This window comes from Nyctereutes procyonoides, unplaced genomic scaffold (genome assembly GCF_905146905.1).
Source record: "Nyctereutes procyonoides isolate TBG_1078 unplaced genomic scaffold, NYPRO_anot_genome, whole genome shotgun sequence".
Lineage (NCBI taxonomy): Eukaryota > Metazoa > Chordata > Mammalia > Carnivora > Canidae > Nyctereutes > Nyctereutes procyonoides.
In genome coordinates, this window is record NW_026575126.1 from 433724 (window position 1) to 450560 (window position 16837).

General features: G+C 57.0%; 2 protein-coding genes across 2 annotated transcripts; one reads left to right on the plus strand and one right to left on the minus strand.

Moving 5' to 3' along the window:
- Nucleotides 1–10091: 10091 nt before the first annotated feature.
- DIRAS3 (DIRAS family GTPase 3) lies at nucleotides 10092–10844 on the minus strand. The gene is made up of 2 exons (XM_055339695.1): nucleotides 10542–10844; nucleotides 10092–10424 (listed from the first exon to the last, which is right to left on the minus strand). Exons 1-2 carry the CDS (start codon nucleotides 10842–10844, stop codon nucleotides 10092–10094), a joined length of 636 nt encoding a protein of 211 aa, XP_055195670.1.
- Nucleotides 10843–16837, plus strand: LOC129519304 (translation initiation factor IF-2-like). Its single transcript, XM_055339696.1, has 5 exons — nucleotides 10843–10966; nucleotides 11127–11369; nucleotides 11527–11758; nucleotides 16335–16434; nucleotides 16655–16837. Exons 1-5 carry the CDS (start codon nucleotides 10843–10845, stop codon nucleotides 16835–16837), a joined length of 882 nt encoding a protein of 293 aa, XP_055195671.1.

The following is a 16837-nucleotide window of genomic DNA, read 5'->3' on the forward strand; positions in this document are numbered from 1 at the left end:
GGCATTCGTGGTTTTACCAAGCCCCTGAGATACCATCAGGTGCCGAGAGAGGCATTTGCACATTCTTCCCTGCGCTCAGGCGCTCAACCCGCGTTTATTAAGGGCCTAGGGTGTGCCTGGCCCATTAATAAAGGTGGCCTGGAAGGTAATGCTGAATGAAAGCAAAAACAAACACGGAAACAAACCCCCTCTGCTCTTGAGCAGCTCCCGATGTCCAAGGAGAGCAGGTGGCCCAGAAACACAGAAGCAAACGGTCCCACGACACCTGCAGACAGCGATGACTCTGGGAAGAAAATAAAACACGGTGAGGAGTGGGAAGTGCTGCAGTGGGTGGTAAGAGGTCTGAGGCCAGACGAGCTGGGTGGGCTTGAGGGACGGCAAGGGTGCAGGGGGCGAGCACCTGAGAGATACCTGAGCCTAGGGGACCCAGAGGAAGGCAGGGCGGAGCGGGGAGGGCGCGGGGCGCAGGGCGGGCCTCGAGGCTCTGCCCCCATCCTGGCACCTGCACCGGCCCTTCCCGCAGGGCCAGGGTTCACCCTGGGTCCGGCCCATCCCGAGCGCTCGGCTCACCGCCGGCCTCCTGGCCTGGGGGCAGGCCCGGGGCAGGTGCGGAGTCTGATTTCCAGAACCCGGCGCAGTCCCATAGTCAGACAGAGACAGACCTCACCCATCCGTGCTCCAGCGAACCTGCCAGCAGCAAACCGGGGCTTGTCTGGCTCCGCTCCGACCTGCCCGAATCCCTGGGACGGGAAAGCCTCCTTGCCAAGAGTGCAGGCCGTGGCATCGGCGGCTCCGGGTGGGAGCCTGCCTCTTGGACACTCAAGTCAGGGACTACTGTCCAGGTTCCTCTTGGGCAGCAGTACTTGTAGGCACCTCAGAGGACAGAGCCACAGTCATGGTCACAGTCACATGTGCTCCCCTGTCATATACTGCTGACCTGAGGTCATATAATATCTACCTTATTTGTCCACGATGTCCTTCCCCTGCCCTCCACCCCACTGGAATGTGTGCTCCCTACGGGCAAGCGCTCAGTCTGCTGCACTCATTTCTATATCCCATATCCTCAGCACCTAAAAAAGTTCTTGAATCTAGTAGGCCCCCACTAAATATTTGACAGATGGATGCATGGATGGACAGATGGATGGATGGGGAGGGGTGAAGAGCCCAATATGTGTATTGGTTATTAATAACTTCATAGTTTTTTTTTCAAATACTTCTCTTTGGATTAGGGGCCCCTTTGGGTGGTTCACTTGTACTCGGGATCTAGAGCCTTCTCGCCAGGCCTCCTCAAGTTCCTGACCTGTCTTCATGTAGCAGTTCCCGGTCCCTTTGATGACACCACCCTTCTCCTCTGTGTTCTGGGGAGGTGGGAAGGTTACTTGGGAACTTTGCTTTCTGATTCTCTTGGGAAATTGTTTGGTCTATTACCAGGGCCTGATACCCCAGAAAACTTCTCTGCTGATGAAGCCAACCACAAAATGACACGTTTCTGGCAGCAATGGAGTAACTGCAATCCCGAGCATATATTCAATTTTTATTTTTGATCTGCACAGAAAAGTCAGTCATATTCTGACTTAAGAGTAAAATCCTACCTTCAAGATTTGCTTGACTTGTGCTCCTCCTTGGGAAAGTGAACTTGGCAAGTTGAACATGGAGCTCTGCTGCTCTCGGTCATGGTGGTTAGATCAGAACTTTTGGAATCCGACAAATCTGGGCTTGAATCTTAGTTCTGCTCCTTACCAGCTCTACGCCTTGGGAAGGTACTTAACCTTTCCAAGCCTCCATTTCCTCTATAATATGTGACTTCCTTCACTAACATGTATTTATTCAGCACCTATTAAGTTCCCGACATTGTGCTAGACTTCAGGATACATCACTGAGCGAAAGCCACACATGACCTCATGCCCATAATTTTATACTCTAACTGCATGGAAAACAATTAAAAATAATAATGCAATGGGAAACACCAGGGGGTGGTGGGGACTTACAGTGGAGACATAACCCAGTCTGGACAATCAGGGAAGGTTTAACGGAGGCAGTAGGATCAAACGGAGTTAGGCCAAGGAGAGATGTGAGTGAGTGGGTTGCAAGGAAGAGGAAAGGTTTCAGGCCTATTATTGAGCTATGGTTTGGGGCCAGAGGTGAAGATTCTGTTTTCCTAAGTATTTTGGTGAGACTCTTGGAAAAGCCAAGTCACTTTGGGAGTCACGTGACAAAAGTGCACGAGTTGGACATAAGACAATTATCCCAACTTCTTCATGAAGCCCTGATATTCTCCAGCGTTGGGAACAGCATCACGTGAGCTTGGCTTTGGACCTTGCTGTTGGGGGGGTTGAGCAGCTCCGGAAAAACATGGCGGATACCAAGTGGGTCTGACCAGTCTGTGCAGAGCGGCACCCCAACGAGGCTCTCAGAAATCCCTGGTGGGAGTGTGGGTGGTGAGTGTTGTATTACCGAATGAGGGCAAGGGTAGGATCTTCTTTATACAGCGGTTGTTCACGGGTTTCAGATAAAGGAGTAACACACGTCTCCAGCGCAGTCATAGCACTCAAGAGCTTGATAATGGGCCGGTCATGCAGAATCTGATTATGTTAATACCTTCTTACCATTTCAATGAAAGCATTTTACAAATATTAACTCATGTAATATGTATAACAACAATAGAAGAGAGTCTATTCACCTTCTACTGCTCTGTAGCAAATCATCACAAACATCGCTGCTTAAAATAATGCATATTTATTACTTCACGGTTTCCGTGGGTCAGGGGTCCAGGTGCAGCATAGCTGGGTCCCTGCTCAGAGTCTTACCCAGGAGGCAACCAGGTGTCAGTTGGCTGCGCTCTCATTTGGAGAGTCATCGGGGGGTCGGGGGGAGTCTGAGGTCGTTCAGGTTGTTGACCAAATTCATCTCCTCGGGGATCCCTGGGTGGCGCAGCGGTTTGGCGCCTGCCTTTGGCCCAGGGCGCGATCCTGGAGACCCGGGATCGAATCCCACGTCGGGCTCCCGGTGCATGAAGCCTGCTTCTCCCTCTGCCTGTGTCTCTGCCTCCCTCTCTCATTCTGTGTGACTATCATAAATAAATAAAAAAAAATTAAAAAAAAAAAAAATTCATCTCCTCGTGTCTGTATCTCTGTGGGCCCCGTAATTTTGCTGGCTGTTGGCTGGAGACTGCCCCTCAGGTCCCAGGGGCCACCCGCAGCTCCTGGAGGCTACTCCCAGGCCCTAGCCGAGGTGGGGGGGCTTCTCCCACATGGCTCCTTACCTCACCGAGCACACAGAAGGCTCTAGCCCCGGTTTGTCAAGATGCAGTCCTGTGACGTGTAACATCATTACAAGAGTGATATCCCGTGACCTTCGTCGTACTCTATGGTTAGGAGCCATCAGAGGCGCCTTTCTTTGAACCCACTCAGGAAGAGGGGATTCGACAAGACTGTAAACACCATGAGGCTCCCTGGGGTTCACTTTAGGCTTATGCCCATCAACACCGAGGGAAGAGCTGTTATTATCCTCATTTTGCAAATGGGGAAACAAAGGCAGTTGGCCAAATTCACGTGACTAGTAAGCAGGAAAGCCTGAGTTCAAATTCAGAAGGTGTGACCCCAGGGTCTCTGTTCTTGACCACGAAGCACAGCCACCACACTTCGCGGAAGGTCCAGTCTGGGTACCTCCGTTCGTCAACCTCAGCAATTTTTTAATTATTATTATTATTTTTTTACCCTGGATGTTGACCTCTTCCCTCTTGAGGCAATAATCATAGTTGTCCCTTATCCGTGTGACATTTACAGCTTTACTCACACTTCGCGTAGCCCAGTGACGTGAGGAGGTTGCTTGTATCATCGTCTTCCAGGTAATGAACGTGGGGTTGGAAAGGAGGAATCGCCAACACCGCTATGAAGAAGTGGGCTGGATCGCGAGCTTCTGGTCTACTCTCCACACCCCTCACCCACGCCGCTGTGAACACCTCGCAACATCCGTGAACAGTAAGGAACCTCCCATATCCGCTAGCCTGGTTCTAACTGGTGACTGGCCGGCCTGATGTAATTCAGCCCAAATAGTTCTATGAACAATTTCTAATTAGCTGCCGGTATTTAAGACTGTTAGATTTGCAGCAAAGATCGGCAAGATTCTGCGACCCTGAGTCCACATTTCCCTGCAGAGCTGAGCAGAGGCAGCTTTCTCTGGGTTGGCCTTGATCCTCCTCCTGCCACCCTCAGACCCCCTACTTGCTGGCTGTGGACCTTGCATCTGAGACCCCTCACTTGGCAGGTGAAGGAGAGCCACAGCCCCCTGAAGGTTCCAGAGCCTCCGGCCAGCCGAGCCCACACCCACGTTAGCAGCACACGGGCATCCCACCAGCAGGCAGGGGTCACCCAGGTGGGCACCCTGCATGGCAGAGGGAAAGACACAGCGGACGGGGCTCCGTATCACCTGCCCTCTCACGGAGTCGCCTGCGCCCCTCACCCCGTATAGTGACCTTCACCGAGGGTTCACGCGCTGTCAGGGCGAGAGGCGTCACAGGCCGAGCGCTAAGTGCAGGCTGCTGGCCCCGTGCCCACGACGAGCCCTCGGGGGCGGGTTTCCACACGCTTCTCCCCCGAAGGCGTCACAGGCGAAGCCAGACTCCAGGAGCCGCGGAGCGTGCGGGGTGAAGTGAGGCCTGCACCAACCCTGCAGCCAGGGCCCTGGAGACGGAGACGGAGACGGAGACGGAGACAGAGACGGAGACCAGGCCCTGGGTACAAGGGGATGCAGCTCCCCAGGCCGGGCTGGCCAGGAAGAACAGTTGGAAAAGCCCAGGGGTTAACCCACATTTGTGGACTCTGCAATCATCCTGGGCGACACGCCAGGGGGACCTGGGGGGAACCCCAGCTGCGGTGACCTCAGCCTGGGGCCGTGGGCCTAACCACCCCAAGCCTGCTCTGCTCCTTGTCTGTGGGGTGCCGTGCACGAGAGGCACAGCGCGCTCCAGCTGTCTTCTCTCAGTTAGATCCGGGGTTCCTCATGGGGGGCTTTGAGGTTGAATAAAATCGAAAAAAAAAAAAAACCACACTGGGATTGGTGCCAGGAAATGTGGATTGTAGCCCCTAGCCTGTTCTTTCCTGTTGGGACCCATAAGGAAATTATCTGGGGTCTCTTCAATAATTAGGAAAATAATATAAATGCACGGTAATCTAATTCACACTGTATTAAAGGTCAGAAAACAACAAAAAGTGGCCATTCCGGTCGTCCAAGCCAATGCCACACGGACACAGGCACACAGTAGCTCTCAGATGGGAGCAAATTTGAGATCAATCCTGAAGATGTTACGTATCGGCCCCTAAAACCCTCAGCACTTCAATGCAGCCGAGCCCCAGTGGAAAGTCACTCGGGTAACTTGCGGGGTCCTGCCCACCCGCGGGCGGCCCACAGGGCGGCAGGCGGCTTTCCCAGCGCGTGGGGTGCGCTCCCACGGCGGGCCCAGTCGTGGGGGGCAGCACCGCCCCTCACGCCCCAGGGAAGCGCGGCCTTGGGAAGGTCAGTGCTCGCACGCCTGTGCTCGTCTGTCCCGGCAGCTGCCAAACGCCGGCCCGGGGGAAAGCAGCCACGCAACCAAAGGGCGATTCCCAACCACGCGGGTGGGCACAGGGTGCAGGACCGCGGGGGCTCACCCGGTGCCGGAAGGGCCCGCTGCCGATGGGAAGAGTCTGCTGATGCCCCTCGGGGCGCGAGGTCCACACAGCCCCCACACACTTTGAAAACTGGGTCGTCCCTACACCGGCTTTCCCTCCACTTTCCACTTCTCGGTGTCAAGTAGACGGCATTTGTCCGCAGCGCAGCCTCCGGGCCCTACGCTGTATCCGAGCGGCAGGCATATTTTCAGTTTTCTTTACTTTAATCCTCACCAAGTCACTGAATTCCTATTTATCGTCCCCAGTCCGGGCCTCCGGGCCCAGGTCTGTGGCCGTCGCCGATGGGCCTACCGCTCAGATCCATGTACTCAGGGACTTTGTTACATTTCCTTTGATCTCGGGTTTCATGAAGTCGCTTGGGTACCCGACAACTACAATACGGTACGGTTTGTACAAAACAGACGGTTTTCCACACCTGAGTGTTGATCCTAGCTAATGTACGTGGCCAAATGCAAATTAGGAATCACACGTGATCCCTGCTCTGAACATGAGCAGCGCTGCCTCGTCGGGAGATGACGCAAGACGCGATGATGAGGAGCCACAGATGTAACCTCAAATATGCTGGTAGCCACATTGTTTTTAAAGATTTATTTCAGAGGCAGCGAGAGAGCGCGAGGAGAGGGGAGCGCAGAGGGCGAGGGAGGCTTAAGCAGACGCCAGGCTGAGTGCGGAGCTGGGTCTCAGCACCCTGAGATCTCGACCGGAGCCGAAAGCAAGAGTCGGACACTTACCGATTCTCCACCCAAATGCCCCTGTGGTAGCCGCCTGTAAAGAAGTAGGAAGACGGGAAAAAATAAATAAAAAAAGAAGAAGTAGGAAGACAGCTACCTGGCTGGCTCAGTAGACACGAGACCCTGGGGCTCAGGGTTGTGAGTTCAAGCCCCATGCTGGGCGTGCAGATCACTTAAAGATGACATTTTTTTAAAAAAAGTAGAAAAAAAACCACCAAATTAATTTAATAGTATGTTTCATTTACCCTATTTAACATATTATCATTTGGGGTCACCCGGGTGGCTCCGCGGTGGAGCGTCTGCCTTTGGCCCAGGCCGTGACCCCAGGGTCCCAGAATCGAATCCTGCGTCTGGCTCCCCGCACGGAGCCTGCTTCTCCCTCTGCCTGTGTTTCTCATGAATGGATAAATAAAATCTTTAAAAAATAAAACATAAAATATCATTTCAACATGTAGCAGTCATTAAAAAATCTGAGCTAGTGTACATTCATCCTCTGCAGTTAGCTTCAGGTGTAGTTTACACTTTCAATACGGCTCGGTCGGGACTAAGTGCAGGCACCGCACAAGGCCAGAGGCTGCTATGTTGGATGGTGCAAAAAATAGAAGATTCTGGCTCCTTTGAATAGCGCCGTTTGCTCAAAGCGGGGTTAGAATGGTTCACACCCTCCCTGCTCCCAGCCAGGCAGTAACGTGTAAAGTCGCTCACTTATGATTTCTCGGGAGAGACGTAAGAGATCACAGCCCGAAGTCTTGATTGTGGTCAAGGCGGCCGAGACTCCTGGCGGGGGGGGGGGGGGGGACGGTTGACTTGCTCTGGGTCGCACCGTCTCACTCAGTGTCGCCGCCGACAGCTGCAGAGGGAGGCTCCGCTCCCACCACGCACCTGCCCACCCGACCCTGGAAGGGAGCTGAGGGCATGGACCGGGCTCACCGCGGGGATGTCGCTGTGCCGGCAGGGACGGGGTTGGGGCGTGCGCGGCTCCAGGGTCCTGCTGTCCAGCACCGGGAGGGGCGCCAGGGCACTGCCATCGGCCTCCCCGGGCAGGGCACGCTCCCCCGGGGGAGGACCGAGAGCGGGGTGGGCTAATGCTGCTCGGTGGTGGGTGCGGCAGCAAGAGGCTCTCTGCGGCTAAGCCACTGGGCCCTCGTCGGTGTTTGCGGTCCGGGTGTGCGGGCAGCGCCCACCTGGGGACACTCCGCAGGTCTCGGGGCGCGGGTGGGAGCCGAGAAGGACACCCCAGTCGCCGCGGCGGCGCTGCCCTGGCCCAGGTTCCCAGGCAGCCCTCTTCTTTCCGTCTGTGCGCCTTCTCCTCTGCTTGGGGGTTCTGTCCGGGGTGGTCTGGCGGTGAGAGGTAGTACCTGAGAGCAGTGGAGGCTGCGCCCAGGAACCTCCTAACTGCTAAATGCGAGCTACATCCCTAATCCTCATCTGATCCTATTTTTAAGGAGCTTCCGTTACGGTGGAGGACGTTGCACGCTTTTCCTCGGAGCTCATTTCTCCCTCGGCTCTTACACCGCACACCCGGGGCTTCCTCCTACCACTTGCTCGCTTCCGTGTGCCGCGGTTTCCTCCGGGTCAGTCGCCTTCTGACGTGCTGTGCTCACCAGGATTCTGCTCCAAAGCCTTTTATCCCGCCTCCTGGCCCCCCTGCACAGCCTGGACACCAGCTCCACGTTGGAAACCCACCATCAGGGGCGCCTGCTGGCTCCGCGGTGGAACCTCCTTCCTCCAATTAAAAAACAAAAAACAAAAAAACAAAACAAAAAAAAAAAACAACTCAAAAAGATACGTACAGGTACGTATTCCTGTACTCAAAAAATTATGTGCAAGTATAAAACTAGTATATATTCCTCCCTTAAGGAGGAATTTTTCAAATTCCACATTCTATTTCTCCCCTGACCTTCGCGCCCCCTCCCCGCTCCCTCGGTCTAGCATTCCTGAGGGAAGACTTTGGGGCACCCAAAGGCTGAGGCTGGCTTTTCACGCGGGTCCCCAGACAGCAACAGGGTGAGCAGCCTCCCCCGAGACCCAGGGAGTTCTCCTCAACGTCGGGCAGGGGTGGTTATGGTCAGAGACCAGCTCCGCAGCGCAGGGGCCCCTGACCTGCACCCCTACCCCGCCGGCTGGGGCCCGGGGGGGGGGGAATGAGTTCCTGTTAGAGACCTTCCCCAGGGTGGGCCGGGGGATGGGGTGCCGGGGGTGGGGGACAGGCGCCAGGAGGGCACGGGAGGCCAGCCGCGCCGGGTGTTACCCCGTGTGTGGGCAAGGTGGACTTGGGTTTAAAACACCGTGAGTGCTACAGGCGGAAGGAACAGCACTTTAAGGCGCCCTGATAAACGAATCTTGAAAGTAGACGGCAATTCTAATGTGTGTTTGAACTACTGACAATGGAAGAGTTTTTAAACTTGTGAAAATAGGTTTATGGAAATACCTGAAAACAGCAACACTTTAGCGGGATATTTAAAAACCTAAAAAAAAAAAAGGCATCAAAATATTATTCTGGGGGGGATAATGGGTGATTATACTTTGTCTATTTTTCCATATTTTCAGATTTTTACAAAATAAAAGTTTCCAGGATCATAAAAAAATAGGAAAGAAACCTTCCCTAGATGTGGTTCAAATTTTAATGCAACGGGTACTTTTGTTGTTATCCAGTGAAAAAGAAGTCATAAAGCTGATTGTCTGCAGGAAAAGCTTTATTAATTCACAAAAACTGCTATGTGGAACAGCAAACATTTTTACACGACTTTGGAAACAACTGGCACCCACAGAGTAAACACGTCCCACTTACACTGTTCTCCCCGCCCCCAGCTTCAATGCTCAGCTAAAGAACATCCCTTTACTTTGTTTGACACGTCTGGCTGAACCATGTCATCTGCCTGGTTTGTGGTTTTTTTTTTTTTTTTTTTTTGCAAAAACACATTTTTTTTGACAATTAGGTACACAGTGGAGACTTTATAGGACTTGAAATGTTTAAAACTCACACAATAGAGTTACAAGAAGAGCGGTGGCCTCTTCCAATGTATTTCAGCATTTCACTGTCGCTTTCAAATACTCATCTCTAAGGCGTATCCCAGGAGCCTTCCACTGCATAGGGCTTTGCTCCCCTCCTCCGTCCTCCTCTCCTCCCGTCCCCCTCCTCCTCCTTCTCCTCCCTCCTCCTCCCTCCTCCTTCCCTTCCCTCCTCCCTCCTCCTCCTTCTCCCTCCTCCTCCCTCCTCCTTCCCTTCCCCTCCTCCTCCTTCTCCCTCCTCCTCCCTCCTCCTTCCTCCTCCTTCTCTCCCCCTCCTCCTCCCATCCTCCTCTCCCCCTCCTCATCTTCTCTTCTCCTCCTGCCCCTCCTCTCCTCCCCATCCTCCTCTCCCCCTCCTCTCCTCCCCCATCCTCCTCTCCCCCTCCCCATCCTCCTCTCCTCCCCCATCCTCCTCCTCCTCCTCCCCCATCCTCCTCCTCCTCCCCCTCCTCCTCCTCCCCCATCCTCCTCTCGTCCCCTCCCCTCCCCCAACGCCAAGGCCTTAACCATCGGGATTCTCTGGGTGGGAAAACGAAGGGCTGTGCGCTGACGGCAGCCGCGGGGGCGGCGCGGGGTGGGTCGCCGGCCCGCTCGGTCTCGGTCGGGTCTCGGTCGGTCGGTCTGTCGGTCGGTCTGTCGGTCGGTCCTCGCTCGCTCGCTCGCTCGCGGGCCGGGCGCGTCACAGGACCAGGCAGTGGCCGAGCAGCTTCTCGGCGGCCCTGGCGAGCCGGGAGCCGCGGCGGGCGGGCGGGGCGGCGGCGGGGCCGGGCCTGCGCTCGTGGCGCCGCAGCGCGTGGAGCAGCTCCTGCACGCCGACGCCCATGGCGGCCGAGGTCTCCAGGAAGGCGCAGTCCCACTCGACGCAGGCGACGCCCTCGCGGATCGTCAGCTCCCAGCGGCCCTGCTCGCCGCGGCGGCCCAGCACCAGCACGATCGGGTACTGGCGCACGTTCTTGCCCTTGACCTTGCACAGCAGCTCGTAGAAGGGCTGCAGCTCCTCCAGGACCTGCTTCTCCGAGGCCGCGCAGGCGGGCGGGAAGGCGGGCGCCCCGGCAGCCAGGCGGCGCAGCAGGGCGCGGCGGGCGCGGGGCGCGCGGGGGGCGCGGGGGGCGCGCGGGGGGCCGGCGGCCTGGGCGCCCCGGGCCCCGTCGTCGGCCCCCTCGTCGGCCCCGTCGTCGGCCCCGTCGTCGGCCCCCTCGTCGGCCCCGTCGTCGGCCCCCTCGGCGGCCCCCGGCAGGCACGCGTCCTGGAAGCCGCCGCGCACCCACCTCCGCACCAGCGCGCCCTTGGCCAGGCCGGCGGCGCCGAGCACCGCGACGTGGTAGTCCTTGCCCTGGCCCTGCGGCGGGGCGCCGCGCACCACCAGGAGGGCGGGCAGGGGCCGCAGGCGCTGCAGCAGCCGCGTCCGGAGGCCGAAGCACTGGTTGCCCATGGCGCGGAGCCGGCGGGGGCGCGGCCGGGGGGGGGGGCGGGTGCCTGGCGGGGAGAGGCGAGGACGCGTGGGCATCGCCGCGGGGGACGCCCCACCCGGGTGCCCCCAGGCCCCCGCCCCAAGTGCCCGCCCCAGATGCCCCCCCAGGGCCTCGCCCCTGGTGCCCCCCAGGTGCCCCCCCAGGCACCCGCGCAGGGAGGGCGGGCGGGCGCGCGCCCGCGGCGAGGCCCGGGACCTCCCCGGACTTGTGGCCGCGCACCTGTGGCGCCGCACCTGCTGCAGGGCCTGGAGCCGCGCAGCCCGCCCGCCCGCCCACCCACCGCACCTGCTGCAGGAGCGCGGCCCCGGGCGCCCACCCAAGGGACGGCTCGGCCCCGCGCCCGCGAGCCCAGCCCCCGCCCGCCTTCCCTCCTGTAACGCCCAGCGCCGTGCCCGGGCCGCGGCCTGCACACGCTGACGGGCGCCTGAGGCCCGGGGCCTCCTCGCTGGGCGGCTGCCCGGGCCGGGACCTGCTGCGGCGGGGCGGTGGGGGGGGGTCGGGGCCCAGGGCCAGGGCCAGGGCCAGGGCGCTCCTCACCACCGCGCCCGGGGCGCCCGGCACCGCTGCCCGCGCACCTGCCCGCATCCGCCCCGCATCCCCCCCAACCCCCCCCAGCCCCCCGCATCCCCCCCGACCCCCCAGCCCCTCTACCTCTGCCCGGGGACCAGGTGCTGCGCGGCCCGCAGGCTCCCTGCTGCCCGGTCCGCGTCGGCGTCAGCGCCCCTGGCAGCGCGGGCGGCACCTCCCGGCTTGGGGGGCGGCGGGGCGGCGGCAGCGACCAATCACAGCCTCGGGGGCCGGACGGACACCCGGGCAGCGGGAGCTCGGGGACCTGCGGGAACCACCGGGCTGAGCCCGCCATGGGGGGGGCTGAGTCCGCGATGGGGGGGGGGCTGAGTCCGCGATGGGGGGGGGCTGAGTCCGTGATGGGGGGGGCTGAGTCCGCGATGGGGGGGCTGAACCCGCGATGGGGGGGGGCTGAGTCCGCCATGGGGGGGCTGAGTCCGCGATGGGGGGGGCTGAGTCCGCGATGGGGGGGGGCTGAGTCCGCGATGGGGGGGGCTGAGTCCGCGATGGGGGGGCTGAGCCCGCGATGGGGGGGGCTGAGCCCGCGATGGGGGGGGCTGAGTCCGCGATGGGGGGGCTGAGTCCGCGATGGGGGGGGCTGAGTCCGCCATGGGGGGGCTGAGTCCGCGATGGGGGGGCTGAGTCCGCGATGGGGGGGCTGAGTCCGCGATGGGGGGGGCTGAGTCCGCGATGGGGGGGCTGAGTCCGCGATGGGGGGGCTGAGTCCGCGATGGGGGGGGGCTGAGTCCGCGATGGGGGGGCTGAGCCCGCGATGGGGGGGGCTGAGTCCGCGATGGGGGGGCTGAGCCCGCGATGGGGGGGGCTGAGCCCGCGATGGGGGGGGGCTGAGTCCGCGATGGGGGGGGCTGAGTCCGCGATGGGGGGGCTGAGTCCGTGATGGGGGGGGGCTGAGTCCGCGATGGGGGCCTGAGTCCATGATGGGGGGGGCTGAGCCCGCGATGGGGGGGGCTGAGTCCGCGATGGGGGGGCTGAGCCCGCGATGGGGGGGGCTGAGCCCGCGATGGGGGGGGGCTGAGTCCGCGATGGGGGGGGCTGAGTCCGCGATGGGGGGGCTGAGTCCGTGATGGGGGGGGGCTGAGTCCGCGATGGGGGCCTGAGTCCATGATGGGGGGGGCTGAGTCCGCGATGGGGGGGCTGAGCCCGCAATGGGGGGGCTGAGTCTGCGATGGGGGGCTGAACCCGTGATGGGGGGGCTGAACCCGCGATGGGGGGGCTGAGCCCACGATGGGGGGGCTGAACCCGCGATGGGGGAGCTGAGTCCGCGATGGGGGAGCTGAGTCCGCGATGGGGGAGCTGAACCGCGATGGGGGGGCTGAGTCCGCGATGGGGGGGCTGAGTCCGCGATGGGGGAGCTGAGTCCGCGATGGGGGGGCTGAGTCTGCGATGGGGGAGCTGAACCCGCGATGGGGGGGACTGAGTCCGCTGAACCCGCAATGGGGGGAGCTGAGCCCAATGGGGTAGCTGAGTCCTCAGTGGGGGGGCTGAGCCCGCTAATGAGGGGGGCTGAGCTCACAATGGGGGGGCTGAGCCCGCAATGGGGGGGCTGAACCCGCAATGGAGAGGACTGAGTCCGCTGAACCCGCAATGGGGGGAGCTGAGCCCGCAATGGGGTAGCTGAGTCCTCAATGGGGGGGCTGAGCCCGCTAAGGAGGGGGGCTGAGCCCGCTTAAGGAGGGGGGCTGAGCCCCCAATGGGGCAATGGGGGGGCTTGAGCCCGCAATGGGAGTGCTGAGCCCACAATGGGGGGGGCTGAGCCTGCCATCGGGGGTGGCTGAGCCCGCAATCAGGGGGCTGAGACCGCAATAGACGGGGGGGGGGGGCTGTCCTCCCCCACAAGGACACCACTGCAGCCAGGGCACCCCACAGGCTGGAGGGCTGTCCTCCCTGTGCCCCTCCCAGGACCCCGCAGCAGCCAGGGCACCCCCACAGGTTGCAGGCTATGTATCCGAAAGCTAAAACATTTAAATGCTAGGAAGGTCAAATTAAGAGATTATTAAATAGAATTAACAAGGAATGATGAAAATATGAAATCATAGCTCCTACATCAAAATCAAGTTTGTACCCCAAAAGACAGTATAAAATATTTAATCTTAATAGGCGACCTAACCCAGGGAACCAACACTGCACTGGGCCAACGCCTCAAAGGACAGAACAGCCCTGAAGGAGCAGATAGCAGCTAATTAGGATCCAAAGTTTGGAGATGTATGAGAGAGGGAGGGAGAGAGAACTGAAACCGAGACCAAAAAGAGTCAGATGTTAGAATTACCTAACAAGGATTTTTAAAGCCATCATAAGAATAGTTCCGGAATCACTTGTAGATTTTCTTGAAGCAAATTAAAATTTAAAAAATGTCAGGTCACTTGGGTGGCTCAGGTCATAATCCCATAGTCCTGGGATTGAGCCCTATATCGGGCTCCCTGCTCATCAGGAAGCCTGCTTCTCCCTCTCCCCCTGCCCATCCAGCTGTGTGTGCTCCCTCACTCTCAGTCAGATAAAATCCTTCAAAAAAAATGTCAGCAAATAAACTGTATAAAAAGGATCTAAATGGAAATTATAGAACTGAAAAATACAATAATAGGAATTCTAAAAATTTCCTGAATGAGCTCAGTAGTAGAATGAAGAGGACAGACTGCGTCAACTTGAATATAAAGTAATCAAATCCATTGTAAATGAATTTGTAAATTCATTACAAATAAACAACAAAGAGAAAACAAGACTGGGTATAAATGAACAGAGTCACAAGGTCCTGTGGGACAGTAATCAAAATTCCAATCTTTGCAGAATCAGAGTCGTCAAAGGAGAGGAGAAAGACAGTAGGTCTGAAAGAGCACTAGAAAAAAATTATGGCTGAAAAACTTTCCAAATTTGGTGAAAGACACAAAGCTACAGTTCCAAGAAGATGAGCAAATCCCGCCAGGATAGCTCCCAAGAAATCCAGGCCGATAATTCAATTCTGAAAACTAAACACAAAGAAAAACTCTTAAAAGCAAATGGAAAGAGGGACACTAATTCAGTGACCGCAGATACTTCGTGGGAAAACCACAGAAGGCGGAGGAAATAGCAGGACGCTTTTCAGGTGATGAAAGAAAAGAACAGTCCGTTGTAAATTCTACACCCAAGAAGAATCTTAAAATAGGTAAAAATTGGGGTAAATAGAAGATCCTTGTCATGAGTTTTTACAATCACATTTGGTGATGAAAACATCTGACACTCCGGGTAATCCTGTTAGAGACTGAGGAAGGCAAGGGAGCCACCCAGGCCTCTGCGCTCCACTCGAGGTGGTAAGTCGCATCCACACATTATAGCACCTAGAATGGCAGTTTTTATATAAAAAGTGATGCACTCAAAGACTCTAAAGGTAAATTAAGGTGGAGTTCTGAAAAATGTACCCACAGAAAGGTGAGAGAGGAGAAACAGGAAAACCAGAAGACAAATGGTAAGACGGCACGCTTAAGCTCAAATCTATCAAGATTCACCTTCAACGTAAATGGTGTAAAGACGCCAATTAAAAAATCGGGTTGGCAGCGTGGATTAGAACAAGCAGACAAAAAGAAGCACAAGCTGATACATGGTGTTTACGGTGAGAAGAAACTCACTTCACGTTTAATGACGAGGGTAGGTTGAAAGTAAGAGGATGGGGGCGCCTGGGGGGCTCCGTGGTTGAGCATCGGCCCTTGGCTCAGGTCGTGGTCTGGGGTCCTGAGCTCAGGCCCCGCATCGGGCTCCCCGCCCAGTGGGGTCTGCTTCTCCCTCTGCCCTGCTCGCCCCCACACTCATGCACACGTGCTCTCTCCCAAATAAAATCTTAAAAAAAAAAAAAGCTAAAGGGTGTTTTTATACAGTAACACAGGTTCTGTGGAAACTGAAATTAAAAACAGTATTATTTACAATTGCTAAAAAGGAAATGAAATATGGGGACCCCTGGGTGGCTCAGAGGTTTAGCGCCACCTTCAGCCCAGGGCCTGATCCTGGAGACCCGGGATCGAGTCCCATGTCAGGCTCCCTGCATGGAGCCTGCTTCTCCCTCTGCCTGGGTCTCTGCCTCTCTTTCTCTCTTTCTGTTTCTCTTATTCATGAATGAATGAATGAATGAATGAATGAATAAATAAATAAATAAATAAGTAAAATGAAATACTGTGCATACACTTAACAAAACACATGAAGGATCTAAATGCAAAAAGAAATCAAATTTAAAAAGAGAGTATGTTCATGTAGTTCAACTTTGAAAGATGTCAGTTCCCTCCAAATTGATCTAAGGGTTTTTTTTTAATTTTTCTTTTAAGATTTTTATTTATTTATTTGACAGAGAGAGAGAGCACGCGCACAAGCAGAGGCTGCAGCGGGCAGACGGAGAGGGAGAAGGACAAGTTGACCTAAGACCTAGTGCGATTCTTGCCAAAATCCCAGGAGGGCTTTTGTGGACCCAGGCAGGCTTATTCTGAAATTCACAGGGAAAGGCAAAGCACCTGGAGCAGCTAACGCTCTTGGAGGGGACCGATAAAATGATGCAGCCGCAGCGATGAAGACAGCGCAGTACTGGCAGACAGACGGACACTGGGCCAGTGAGCGGACGAGGGAACCCAGGGCAGGGCACACAGGCGGGCTCCGTTGGCTCCGGTGATTTTTGACAAAGGCGCGAAAGCAGTTGAACGCAGACAGGCGGTCTTCCCAGTAAACGGGGCCAGCCGTCGGACATTCGTAGACAAAAACGCATTCGCAACCAAAAAGCTCAAGTCTAAGTCTCTCACCTTATAAAATCAATTTAAAATGGATAATGGAACTTCTATACAACATGCCCAATGATAAAATCGTTAGGGACAAAAGGGCATCACCTTTGACGCATATTTCGACTGTGGTCATAGATACGCAAACCTCCGGGTGCCAGAGAATCCCGCAGACTCAAATACGTACACAGGTGTGAGCTACACTGCGGAATCGGAGTACGACGGGGACTGCGTGGACGTTAGTACCCCGGCACCTTGTGCAAGGTGTCACCGCTGACCGACACGGACTGGGTTACTCGGCCTCTCTGTCATTTCTTAGAGTTGCATTTGACTCTTCCATGAGATCAAGGTAAAGAGCCATTCACTTTGAGAGGTGCTCGCAAAAAACCCCAAACGACCGACGTGTGGCTCCCATTAAAGCCCAAAGTCTCGCCCATATTCCCCGCTCCCTTGGACAGACCCCGAATCCCTTTCAAAACTTACCCTCCATGAGCCTTGGCACAGCCGGCTTGTGGATCCCATCCTCGGAGCGCTCTCCGTGGCCTCCTGCGCTCAGCTCGTCCGGCACCCGCCCCCAGCCCGCCCTCCACCTGCGGGAGGCTCACCTGCAAACTACTTCCCGCCTCCGGGAAGCCCTCTGA